This window comes from Physeter macrocephalus, chromosome 4 (genome assembly GCF_002837175.3).
Source record: "Physeter macrocephalus isolate SW-GA chromosome 4, ASM283717v5, whole genome shotgun sequence".
Taxonomy (NCBI): domain Eukaryota; kingdom Metazoa; phylum Chordata; class Mammalia; order Artiodactyla; family Physeteridae; genus Physeter; species Physeter macrocephalus.
Window position 1 is genome coordinate 115,687,646 of NC_041217.1, and position 12,705 is coordinate 115,700,350.

The 12,705-nt window shown below is 37.7% G+C and overlaps 1 protein-coding gene and 1 pseudogene across 1 annotated transcript in view; both read right to left on the minus strand.

Moving 5' to 3' along the window:
• Positions 1-557: 557 nt before the first annotated feature.
• Positions 558-12,705, minus strand: part of IFI44L (interferon induced protein 44 like) — a 19,267-nt gene continuing 7,119 nt past the window's right edge. Inside the window, 7 exon segments of the mRNA XM_007121278.4 lie at positions 558-594; positions 749-880; positions 883-922; positions 1,301-1,326; positions 1,329-1,400; positions 4,747-4,918; positions 6,377-6,529. Of these exon segments, the coding sequence (XP_007121340.3) occupies positions 753-880; positions 883-922; positions 1,301-1,326; positions 1,329-1,400; positions 4,747-4,918; positions 6,377-6,529 (591 nt within the window). The 3' untranslated portion in view covers positions 558-594; positions 749-752.
• On the minus strand, positions 9,786-11,438 carry LOC102991529 (chromodomain Y-like protein; annotated as a pseudogene).

The following is a 12,705-nucleotide window of genomic DNA, read 5'->3' on the forward strand; positions in this document are numbered from 1 at the left end:
CCTGAAACCTATTTTCTGGAATTCTTTTTCTGTCTTTATTAATAGTCTTAACTTCTTCAGCTTCCCAGAGAACTTTAGAATCATTTGGGAGCACCTGTATAAGACAACTTTGTTATTGACTTGCACTAGTAAACATATTTGATCACTCTACTTTGGGAACATGGCTAGGATGGTTTGGAATTCAATTAATGAAAATCAGGCATGGGTTCATTAGAGGAAAAAGCTTCTTTTTACAGAAACAAAATGTAAGTCCTTTAGAAATACTTGTTCTTTTTAATTAACTTAAATCATATTGTCATCCAGAGATAAGTGAAACATTCTCCCTCCTTTATCTCCAGCATTTCATTCTCTCCCAGTCTTCTCCTCTATAAGGAGAAAATTTTAAATACATGGTATCACTCTGGGGTGGCCTTCGCACTTGAGGTGTGACTGATCCTAGAAGGAACCATCAGTTAGATGTCGTCAGAGACAGAAGGTAAAACATGAATAGAAGCAGAGTCTCAAAAAGGCTGTCAGCAACCCTGATTTGGGCCAAGTGTCTGAATCAAGGCAACTGATGTCGCATGAAGACCTGGAACGTTCCCACAATTGCATCTGAAAACAAAACATAAAAAGAGTGAAAACAAAGCACATATTGTAACATGGCTGTCAGGACTAGAACAGGCAGATGGGTACCAGCCATCCAACTGAGGTATAGCTTAGAGTTTTTCCAAAAGCTTGTGAGAGGAGCAGAATGGGGCCAGATCACCTGTTTACTCCAGAGGCAAATCCTCTAAGAAGTCATCTGCAGCCCGGAACATCTGCTTCAGTGCAGAGAGGATCAAAATGTCCTTTAAAGGATCCATCTCCCGCTCTGAAGCATAATTTTCAACCACCAAGTATTAGAAAGAGGAATGCCTAGCATCTTGTTGGCATTCTGTATCTGTGGAAAAATCAATTTAATAAGCATAAGTCATATCTGAAATTTGACTGATTTAAATATAATTCTAGAAACAGAAAAAAGCAATGGCTTAATAAAGTATTTTCTGAAAATAATTATAATTCAGATCATTATTTTAAAGTGGGGTATAAACTTGAATCAACCAGGCAATTGATCCATTTCTTCATTTACCCGTGAATATGTAGTGTTAGCGCACACACACACACACAGTACAACACTATTACAATACTATCTAGTTGCAAAAAGTATACCCATGAATATGTAGTGTTAGCGCGCACACACACACACACACACACACACACACACACACACAGTACAACACTATTACAATACTATCTAGTTGCAAAAAGTATTCCTTACCTGGCTTTGAGAAATCATAGATTTTTCATCATTAAGAAGTTGTCTTGAAGAACTTCATAGCAATTATTCACTTTAGTAAGCAATGCTACATGTGCTACACCTATATCAAATAGATAAATCAGTTATTTTATATCACAAACAGCAGTGTGTCAACAAGGTAATTAAATATGTGTGAAAACAGTACTCTGTAACGTAAATTTAAGATCACGAGAATGCAATATCCCCAAGAAATCTCAATATGGGACTTGAAGTTCTTCTAACAGGAGAAATGATTCCTTCCAAAGTGAGAGATCATTTCTAAATGCAATTAAATCCACACTAAGTTGCAATCAGCTACTATCCCATTCAAATAGTGTGTTTTAAAGTGTCCAGGGGGTAAAAGTGGTTACTGAATCTTGAAGACTACAAAAGAACCCCAAGAAAGAGAAAGTGAGGAGGGTTGTGTGTGAGCATTTATAAAAGCAAAGTACACTGATTTCACAGTTCTACTAAGGACTTCTTGCCTTTTCCCTCAAACCGCAGAGATCAAATGAGTAAACCACACTCGGCTCCTAACCGAATCAAAGTTCTGCTTTACTAATAACTGCTTCCCCAGGAAGGACAGAGGGGATATCTCTACAAACCTCAAAGACATAAAAAGAATAAGAAAATACTACAAATAACTCTACATGCATAAATTTGACAACTTAGAAGAAATAGACTAAAACTACACACTACAAACTACAACAACTCATCTAATATGAAATAGATAATTTTAATAACTCTAAAACTATTTTTAAATTGAATTTGTGGTTTTAAAACCTCCTGAAAAAGAAATCTTCAGGCCCAGATGGCTTTAGTGGAGAATTCTACCAGACATTTAAAAAGAAATTAATACCAGTTCTACACAATCTATTCCAGAAAATGAAAGAGGAAGGAACACTTCCCAACTCATTTTATAACACCAATATTACCCTGAGACCAAAACCTGACAAAGATCGCAGAAATTAAAAAAAAAAAAAAAAAAAATTAAAAAAACCCAACAACTACAGACCAATATTCCTCATAAATATAAATGCAAAAATTCTTAATAAAATATTATCATACAGGATTCAGGAATACATAAAAAGAATTATGCACCATGAACACATGGGTTTTTTTCCTAAGGAGACAAAGTTGGCTTAAGATTCAAATTCAGTCAGTATAATCCACGATACAAATAAGCTAAAGAGGAAAAAACTCCCATGATCATATCAATCTATGGAGAAAAACCATTTGGCAAAATTCAACACCCATTCATGATTAAAAAAAAAAAACTCCTAGAGAAGTAGGAATAAAGAAGAACTTCCTCAACTTAATAAAGAACTATTATTAAAAACCCATAGTTGACATCATAGTGGTGAAACACTGGATACTTTCCTCCTAAGATCAGAAACAAGGCAAGGGTACCTGCTCTCACCACTATTATTCAACATAGTATTGGAAGTCCTAGCCAGGAGAGTAAGACAAGCAAAGGAAATAAAATACATACAAATTGAAAAGGAAGACATAAAATTGTCCCCATCTGAGATGGCATGAAATCCTAAGAATTCAACAAAAAATCTTCCTAGAGCTAACAAACTATCAATATCCCACCAAGACTTTTTGTAGAAATAGACAAGGTAATTCTAAAATTCCCATGGAAATGTAAAGGTACTAGAATAGCTAAAACAATTTTGACAAATAAGAATAACATGGGAGGAATTATTTTACCCATTTTAAGACCTATATTTTTATTATTATATAGCTACAGTTATAAAGACTGTGTGGTGTTGGTAGAAGAATGAACACATAGATCAAGGGAACAGAATACAGAACGCAGAAATAGATGCACAAAAGGACAATGAATTTTTGACAACAGTGCAAAAGCAATACAGTGGAGCAATGATAATCTTTCCAACAAGTGGTGCTGGAGCAATTGAATATCCACAGGCAAAATAAAATAAAATAAACTTTGACCTATACCTCACATCTTACACAAAAAGTGATTCAGAATTAATCATATATTCAAATGTAAAAAATAAGACTATAAAACTTTTAGAAGAAAACATAGAAAAAATTGGGGGACTTAAAGCTTAGTAAATTTTAGACACAAAATGAAAAGCATGATCCTTAAAAGAAAAAATCGATAAATTGGAGTTCACCAAAATTTTTTAAATTAGTTTTGTGAAAGTCTCTGTTAAGATAATGAATAGACAACTAAGCACTGGGAGAAACTATTTGCAAACCATATATCTGATAATTGACTCGTATCTAGAATTTATGGATTTCTTAAAACTCAACAGTAAAAAACCAAAGTGTCCGAATAGAAAATAGGTCAAAGACATGAAGAGATATTCCCCTGAGGAAGACACACACAAACAAATAAGTACATTAAAGATGTTCAATGCAATTCATCATTGGGGCAATGCAAATTAAGATCATGATGAGCTATCACTATACACCTATTAGAAGAGTTAAATTTTTAAAAAATAGCAATCATGGCACATACTAGCAAGAATACAGAGAAACTAGATCTCTCGTATATTGTTAAAATATAAAATGTGCAGTAATTCTGAAGAGTGGTTTGGTGGTTTCTTAAAAAATTAAACACACACTTAGCATAGGACCCAACAATCACAATTTCAGGGAATTATCCCAGTAGAATGAAAACTTATGTCCACACAAAAACCTGCACACTAATATTCAAAGGAGCTTTATTTGCAATAGCCAATAACCAGAAGTAATCAAAACGTCCTTTGATAAAGAATGGTTAAAACAACTGTGGAATATCTATACCATGGATTACGACTCAACAATAAAAAGGAATGAACAATTAATATACACAACAACTTCGATGGAATTCAAAGGATATTAGGCTGAGCGAAAAAAGCCAGTCTCAAATCAGACATACTGTTGGATTCCATTTGTATAACATTCTCAAAATGACAAAAGTATGGAGATGGAGGAGAGATTAGTTGCTGCCAAAAACTATGGATGGTGAGGATTGGGGGATACCATGACAAAGACTTTGTGGTGATAGAGTAGTTCTGTATCTTGATTGTAGTGGCAGTTACACGAATCTACACATGTGACAAAATGACAAAGCTATACCACACATTATAAGAGTGTTATATCTCCCGGTTTTAATCTTTCTGGTCTAGTCACATAATGTGGGGAGGTGACTCCCCTATCTAGCCACAGGAAAATCACACATGACAAAAAAAACTATGGCCTTTCTAATCTTTAAGGAATGAAGACTAGGATTTAGGGTCCTGCTTTCAGTAAAGCCTTTGGATGATCTCCATCTGCTATTGCCACCAACTAACCCAGGGCTCGGGAAATTGGATGAAGGGGGCATGGGACCTTGCTGTACTCTTTTTGCAATTTCCTGTGAATATATCATTATTTCCAAGTAAAAATATTTTAATAAGTACAATGAGACTCACCGCAGTTTAATATTTCTTTCTGAACTTGTTTGAACTTTGCCAGCATTTTAGAGGAGAGATTGTCAATAGAGTTGATATCAAAGACATAAGCCACACAGTGAATCCTGTCTTTCAGTGATGGAGAGGTGATGAAAGTAGGATGCTTGGGTGTAATTGGTTTACGGGAACTAAACTGTTATAGAAACATAAGGTAACATTTAGAGTCTCTGCTGAATTCTTTCAGATACAATTCATGTTTCAAACATGCCCACCACTAACCTCCAACCCAAAACCTTCCCTTCCCCCCAATACTCCTTCCCCAGATTAGTTAGTAGCACCCCTTTCATACTTCCTCTCCACTGTTAGCATGGTGCCATTATGTCTTTTTTATAAAACAACACACTCCATTGCTTTGGCAAAAATGGTGATTATAACTTAATTATCCATAATGGAAATATTTCAGAAAAGTACAAATAATGTTTTTTTAAAACCTAATTTCAAAACCCTTGCATACTTAAATGGACTAACTGAGAGAAAAGGCAAGAGAAAAATATATTGAAAATGCCATTTAAACTAAAACACTATAATTTCTTTTAATTTTACAGAAGAAAAAGAAACTAAAGTGAAAAAAAATACTAAATTTTAAATTAACATCTCCTTACCACAAGACAATAATCTTTCCAGGGTTAAGAAAATAATTACAAAACATAATACAAGGCTGGGTTCATTAATTTTTAAACTATATGTTTCAATGTTGGACTGAATTGATTGACTCTGTGCTGTGAAAAATGAAGGTGCTCATATGTCCATGATTTCTCCCATTTCTCTACCCTGCTCCTCCTCCCTGTATCTTTATGTCTTTTTAGATTGTGAGCTTCTTGAGGATAGGATTATGTTCATATTCAAAACTAGCGTAGTATCTGACACAAATTAGGTTTTTAATCAACAGTTTTTAAATAAATAAGTGCATAGTTAAGGTTTCCAATCAAGCACAATTAAGAGGCAAAGGAAGTCACTGCTTAGAAACTGAGGCTGATTTTATTGTACCTAAAAGAAAGGTGATAATAATGGTTAACTTTTGAGAACTTAGAGTACATCTTCTCATTTAATCTTCTTAGCCACCTATGAGATGAGCATTAGCATTATCTACATTTCACACACACATGAAAAAACTAAGACTTACAGAGACAAGTATGTAATCTGCTTATGGGTACACACCTAATTGGTGGCAGAGCCAACCTTTGAATCTAAGTATTTAAGTAGTGAAGCCTGATTACTTTCAGTATAACATCACACTTCAACAAAAAGTGGTTGTTTCAATATTTTACCTAAGTGATTATTAAAGCTCAAGAGATTATACTACTATTTTCCTACTGTTTTACATCATTGTAAAGAATGATATAAACACAGTTCCTCCTGAACTTTCCCTGGAACCTATATGAGTAGAATCTTGCCTTTTGGCTATATTTCTTAATGCTATAGAAAATAAGAGCTGTTATCTACTTTCCTTACCCGAATACTTATTAAAGTACAGTAGCATTGGTTGGTGTTAAAACCACTTTATGACAGTTGAAACTGCCTGGGGTAAAAAGTCAATGAAAACCATTGATGAAAATGATTTGAAATGTTTTAGACATTGAAGGATTCTTACCTGATATCTGTCTGGCATGCAGCCTTTTAAGATGTGGGGTATGTCAGCCACACATAAGCCTACTCCCTCTTTCTCATCCAGCCCCATGGAGTCACACAACATAAATGGCAGAGATTTACCATCTTTTCCATCTTTAATAGAATATATCCTATACTGTAAAACAAAACACATCAAGTATAAAAGTTCATTCTTCAACTAGCCTTCAAGACATGACAATAGGAAAAATAGAAACTGGTTAATATTTTTAAACTGTGGTCCTCAAACATTTTGGTCTCAGGATCAACTTAGACTCTTAAAAATTATTGAGGGTCCCAAAGTTATTTTATTCATGTGAGTTATATCTATTGACATGTAACATACTAGAAATTAAAACAAAAAATTTTAAACATTTCTTAAATCATTAAAAAATACAATTATGAACCTGTTACATGTTAACCGAATTATCAATTTTACAAAAAAAATATTTTCCAAAAAAATTATAGAAAAGAGTTGGACTGATTTACTTTTTGCAATTCTATTTAATGTCTACATTAATAGAAAACAGCTGGATTCTCATATTTGCCTCTGCATTCAATCTGTTGTGATATACTGTTTTGGTTGCAGTATATGAAAAAAATCTGGCCTCACACATACATGTAGTAGGCAAGGAAGGAGTATTTAATTTAACAGCTTTCAGAGAATTATGGACATTCCTCATTAACAATACATCAAAGCTAATCAAGTGATAATTTCTCAAAGATTAGCTGCAATGTGAAATCCGTGATATTTTCATACTATTACATTAAGTTCGTTGATCTATCTTACACTTTGAATATATCTTTTATCCATCCATGATTTTGTAACCTGATGCATCGGTCATTTGAAAATATTGGTTCACTGGCTTATCTGGATGGTCCAAATATGGCACATTTCATTGTACAATATTAAAACATCATATTTGTTAATATAGTCAATCTCATTAGATAAGTCTTTAAGTTCTTAAGTTTTCAAGCTCAAAGTGATGAATACAAGTTTCCCAACGTTCTAATTTTTTCTTAAAAGCTCAAATGCTATCTTTGGTAACAAACACTGTGAGTTGTTGTCCTTGAAGTGACAGGCTCATTTCGTGCATTTTCCCCAAAAATGTCTACCAAATACCCAAGTATGAATCAGCAAGTCTTTCAGTTGTCTTTTCAATCAAAAATGATACAGGAGAAAAGTTCAGCTTACAACTCAATTGCACTAGTGCCCTTGCTAGACAACCACCATATTTTGACATGCATTAGGAGCACTTTATATGCACTTCCCATTTCATCATACAAAATTTTTAAATGATGTGCATTTAAAAGTTGAGTTTAAATAAAATCAATAATTGTTACTGATTCATCAAGGACATTCTTAAGTGAAACTGGCATTTTGTTTGTTTTTACTGCAAACTCAGTGGTAGGGAAGATTACAGTGACTGTAGTAGTGTTTGGTGCCATTGCTTGATTCATGCTAAGGTGCCAACAGATAAAATTATATTTGTTTGATCAGTTCAAATGTTAATATACTAGAAAAAGCAAAAAGCATCTTAGTGTTTTAAAAACAGTTTTAAGCTCACAGATCCTCTAAAAGAGTTTCAGGGACTCTCAGGGGTCCACAAACCTCACTTTAAGAAGCACAACTTTAACAAAGCTTCTTTTCTAGACACACTCAATCTGATCCCAAGACTATTTTTCAGGAAAACTCTGAAATTTATTTCAAACTCAAAAATTTACTTATTGGTCAAATACACTTCCAACATAGACAAAACTATGGAAGATTTGGGAAGAATCACAAAGAAAAGGACTTCTCAGAGACACCAGACAATACTCTAATCACCATTCTCCCACTCTAAACAAGGAAGTGGAGAATCCCCCTGTAGCCTATTGTAATTTGTGTTTTTGTTTGTTTGTTTTCAAATGTGTTAAGAAATATTAGTTTCATTTAACCAGTTTTCACAGCTGAATATTTATTCTATAAAAACTTTACTGATTGTACTTTTTATATATAGTTCAAACTACTGAACGAAAAAAGTAGGTCCCAAAGATGCAAAATTACTGCACCAACCAATCCAAGGTAAAGGCAGATTTACATGCTGTACAGCTCTCTGAGGCCAGGAGGTGGTCAGTTTTAAGTATAAACGTCAAAACTGTACAAAATAAGGTTTTAATTTTATTTCATTCTTCATACATTCCAGATGATTGCAAGCTCAGAAGCCTACTGAACGGTAGGCATCTGAAATCAGGAATCAGTCCCCACTCCTGGCAGGAATGCGGGTGTCTATTTACACAGGGCACTCTTCAGACGGCAATCTGTACTTGGTATATTGTGTTGATGTCAAAGCAGAGACCAAGAACATTAAACGTAGATATAAGGTAGTTCTTTCTCTTAAAAAGGAGCTTCTGCATTTAATAGTGTGCCAAAAGAATTTTAACTTATTAAATAAAATATATTCTAAGTGAACCTAAAAATTACACGTTATAAACATAAAAATACTTTTATTTTTGGTGTAATACATCAATCATATCTGCAAATAGAAAACCAAAACTGTATATAAAGTAGTAGTTTTCACCCAGCAACAACAAGCACTTATGTAGTTATTTTTCAAAAAGGTCAGAAAAAACTAATTATAAGCCCACTAAGATTAACTTATAACTTAGATATCATATTTACCGCTATTCAGTGATTCACTAATACAGCAAAACAAGCTTTCCCCTAGAGAGAGTGGTTTCTTCCTGTCAACTGGGTAAGAATCGGACATATTTAAAAATGAAGGGAGAATCAATTGACTTCTCAGCGTGAATCCTACGTGCGTTTTAGTCTGCGGGTATGTTCATCAGTGGGTGTTTAATCAGAAATACTTACCCTGAAAGAGAAGTCTTCCTATTGATTTAGAATTTTCCATCTCTGAGGTTTTGTACCTTCTTGGAGACAAGGGCATGCCTCAGATTTTTCTGCATTTCTATTTGGGGCAAGGGAGGCGAGGCTGGCTAACACCTCTTTAGATTCTGTTTTCTAGAGGGGAAAAAACAAGGAAAACAAACATTATTCCAGACTTTTCTGACACCCAAACCAGGAAAACACACTTCTTTTTTATACAGTCCTAGCCAAAGATAACAAAAATTAGAGCTTCAAAGAGCAGCCCAGAGCTCTCCACTATACTTTTATACTTGTGTGTGTATTAAGTATAAAATAATGACGTTTGGACAAAGGAGCTTTGTAGTTATTTATTTTAAAGTTACAGTACTTAGTAACTCCTTGGTAATTAATTGCTTGTCTATTTCCTGCTTCCAAGCGTGAGCGCCAGGTGAACGTGTTTCAGGCTGTGAGGGTGGGTCCGGGCCCCGGGGAGCCCCAGCCGCCCTGCGCCGTGCGATTCCAGGGTTGTCTGGGGGCAGCCCGGCCGTCAGAGCTTGTCGATCTTCCTCTGCAGGTACTTGAGCATGGAGTCCATTCCCTGCGCCGAGCCCCAGATCTGCTTCAGCACCTCGCACTCCCGCTCGTTGGCCTGCTTCAGCTCCAGCTTCCTGCTGCAGCGCACGAGGGCCTTGGATTCCACGAGCACAACCGGGTTGCAGGAGGTGAGCTCCTTAAGGCGGGCCGTGACTTCCCGGGTGAAGGTCCCCGGCCAGAACACCTGGGTGCCCAGGCCTTTGCCGCACGCCGCCTGCGCCGTCAGCTTCCGCCTGCTGAGCAGCTTTCATTCGCAGATGCTCCTCCCATTACCTTGGGAAACATAATGGTGGTACAGCCATCTGGACTCTGTCCGAAGATAGTATCGGGTGTTTGGAACCGAGCCTTTTCATTGGCCCAAACCACGTCACAGAGAGGCAGTATGGACGCTCCTCGTCCAATGGCTGGGCCGTTTACGGCTGCAATGATAGGCTTCTTAAACTGAATGAAAGTATTCACGAAGTTTCTGAAGGCCTCGGCCATCTTCGTTCTCTCCCTCTTCCGGTTGTCGGTCAGGCGCCGCCGGATGAAGTAGATGAAGTCGAGGCTGCAGCAGAAGACACTACCCAGGCCGCCGAGCAGCACCGGCTTGCTGTCTCGGCGGCGGCTGTGCTCTGGGCGCTCTGCACTTCCGTCCTCACCTCTGGGTTGAATGAGTTGTTCTCGGACGACTTCGTGGACAGCAGGATGTGGGTGAAGCCTTCCTGCTTCCGGACAACGATGTCCCTGTACCTGTAGGTGCTTTCCAGCAGCCTCACTGCCGCTGGTCGAAGGGCTGGTCTCGTCCGTCATCGATGAATTCCTCCTCCCGGCCGTCACTCCCGTGACCGACGTCTGCAGGTTGGTGGTCTTGTTGGGCGTCAGCGCGTCCGTGAACGGGGAGGAACCTTTCCCCTTCATGGCTAGCCCCGTGGCCGTGGCCGCGGTCAGGGGGCCGGACAGCTGAGGCACCATTGGGTGTATCCCGGGCCAGCCCCCAATCCGCGGCCGCTCGGCGCCGCGGCCCTCAGAGCCCCGACCAGCTTTGGGGCCGCACCTCCAGCGCCACCGTGTCCTCCTGCCCTTGCTCGGCGGGGTCCAGTTTCTCGGGGCGCTCGTTCTGAAAGCCGTCCCCCGTGGTCCTGCTTTTGATAGGGCTCTTGGGCACGAGGATCTTTATACCTGCCGTGGCCAGGTCCATGTTCTTCCAGTTCGAGAGGGGCTGGGCTGGGTTCTTCCTGAACTTCTGGCCGGCGGCAAACAGCGGGCTGGTCTTGGGCTCGTGCTCTTTGCCGACCACTAGTGATTTAGGAGAGGCCTTGGAAGAGATGCTGTTGGTGAGTCTGGAAATCTGTTTCCTAGCACTGTTCGGGGAGGTCCGATTGGTTCTGCTGAAGGTGCCCTCCCTCTGCTCGGTGTGGAGCCTGTTAAAATCGTGGATATACTCCTCTCGGTTCACCAGGTGCTGCTCCGCCTCCGAGGTGTTATCCTCACCGTCGTAGCCCTTCCACCGAACCAAATATTCTGTCTTCCCTTTTTTGTTTTTCCTTTTGTCAACGATCCTTTCAACCTGATGTGAGTTAGTGGAGACCAACATACACGAGTTTACTCCTTTTCCAAATTTATCCGAACGATTGGTATTCGACAGTCTGTACCACTCAAGATAAGACTCTTCAGATCAGGAGTTAAAGCCATGCCACATCTCGGCAGAACAATGACTAATATCTTAAATTAGAGGTTATTTTCTTTCCCTGCTCAACAGCCCAACCAATCACTTATTCAGTTCTCCCAAGAATCTCAACCTATTGTAATTTGTGATGGAGTCAAAGCTCCCATTGCTCCATGAAATGCCTAGGAGCAATCCCACTGGAGATTTTGATTTAAGTGAATGGGGTTTACTGGTACCTCAACATGAAAGGAATTACATGAAGCATTAGAGTTAGATACTTAAAGTACATTATAAAATTTCAAGATCAATAGGTACATTCATAGTGCCATTAACCATTAACCTGTTTCCTTTACTTCAATTCTTCAGAAAGAAGGGTCTCCGAGCAATAAAATATTCCTTCATAAATTCCTTCACATTTCCTTCACAAATACTCTGTCCTGTTTTCCTTCAGTGTATATAGTATTTGCATTCTATTTGGACTTCAGGACTTACATCTTCTCTTAAAGCAATGCCTTGGGAGTTTTCAACATAAAAAGAAGGCAGAGAAATTCTGTCCTGATGAGTACTGCTATTAGAGCATCTATCACATTGAATACTACTTATTTGTTTATTACCTGCATTGGTCCCTGAGATCCCTCAGTAAAGGGACCAAGTATTATTTGCACTTAGGTCTCTATTGCAGCACAGTATTTAGCAAACATAAACATTTCAATCAATGCTTAATGTACTGATTTGCTGTTGTGGTATCTTGCCTTGGCTCCTAAGGCTAGGCTGATGTATCATAATAAAGCCACTCAAGTGGATAGAATATAGCCAACATCAAGAAATAAGATGTGATTCTTGAAAGTCCTAGAAAATGCTTTCAGTTATTGAATGTGACACAAAGCGAAAATGAGCTATTGCTGTCTTATGCTAAATTATGCATTGACAATGTACAAGATATTCCCAATCAGAAGATAACAATATTAGACTGTAGCAATCATAGAAAAACACAGCTTGATTATGAAATTTTCTGTTAATTCCCTTTATTCTTTTTGTTTGTATGATAACATTGACAAGCACAGAATGGAAGTTTCTAGATAAATATTGCACTGTAATTGGTAGGTCTTTCAGGTAACATTTTAAAAAATGGTGTTAGTATTATACTTATTTCCTTAAATCTATTTATTTACAAATAAGATAGTCTTTTTTTTTTTTTTTTGTGGTATGCGGGCCTCCCTCTGTT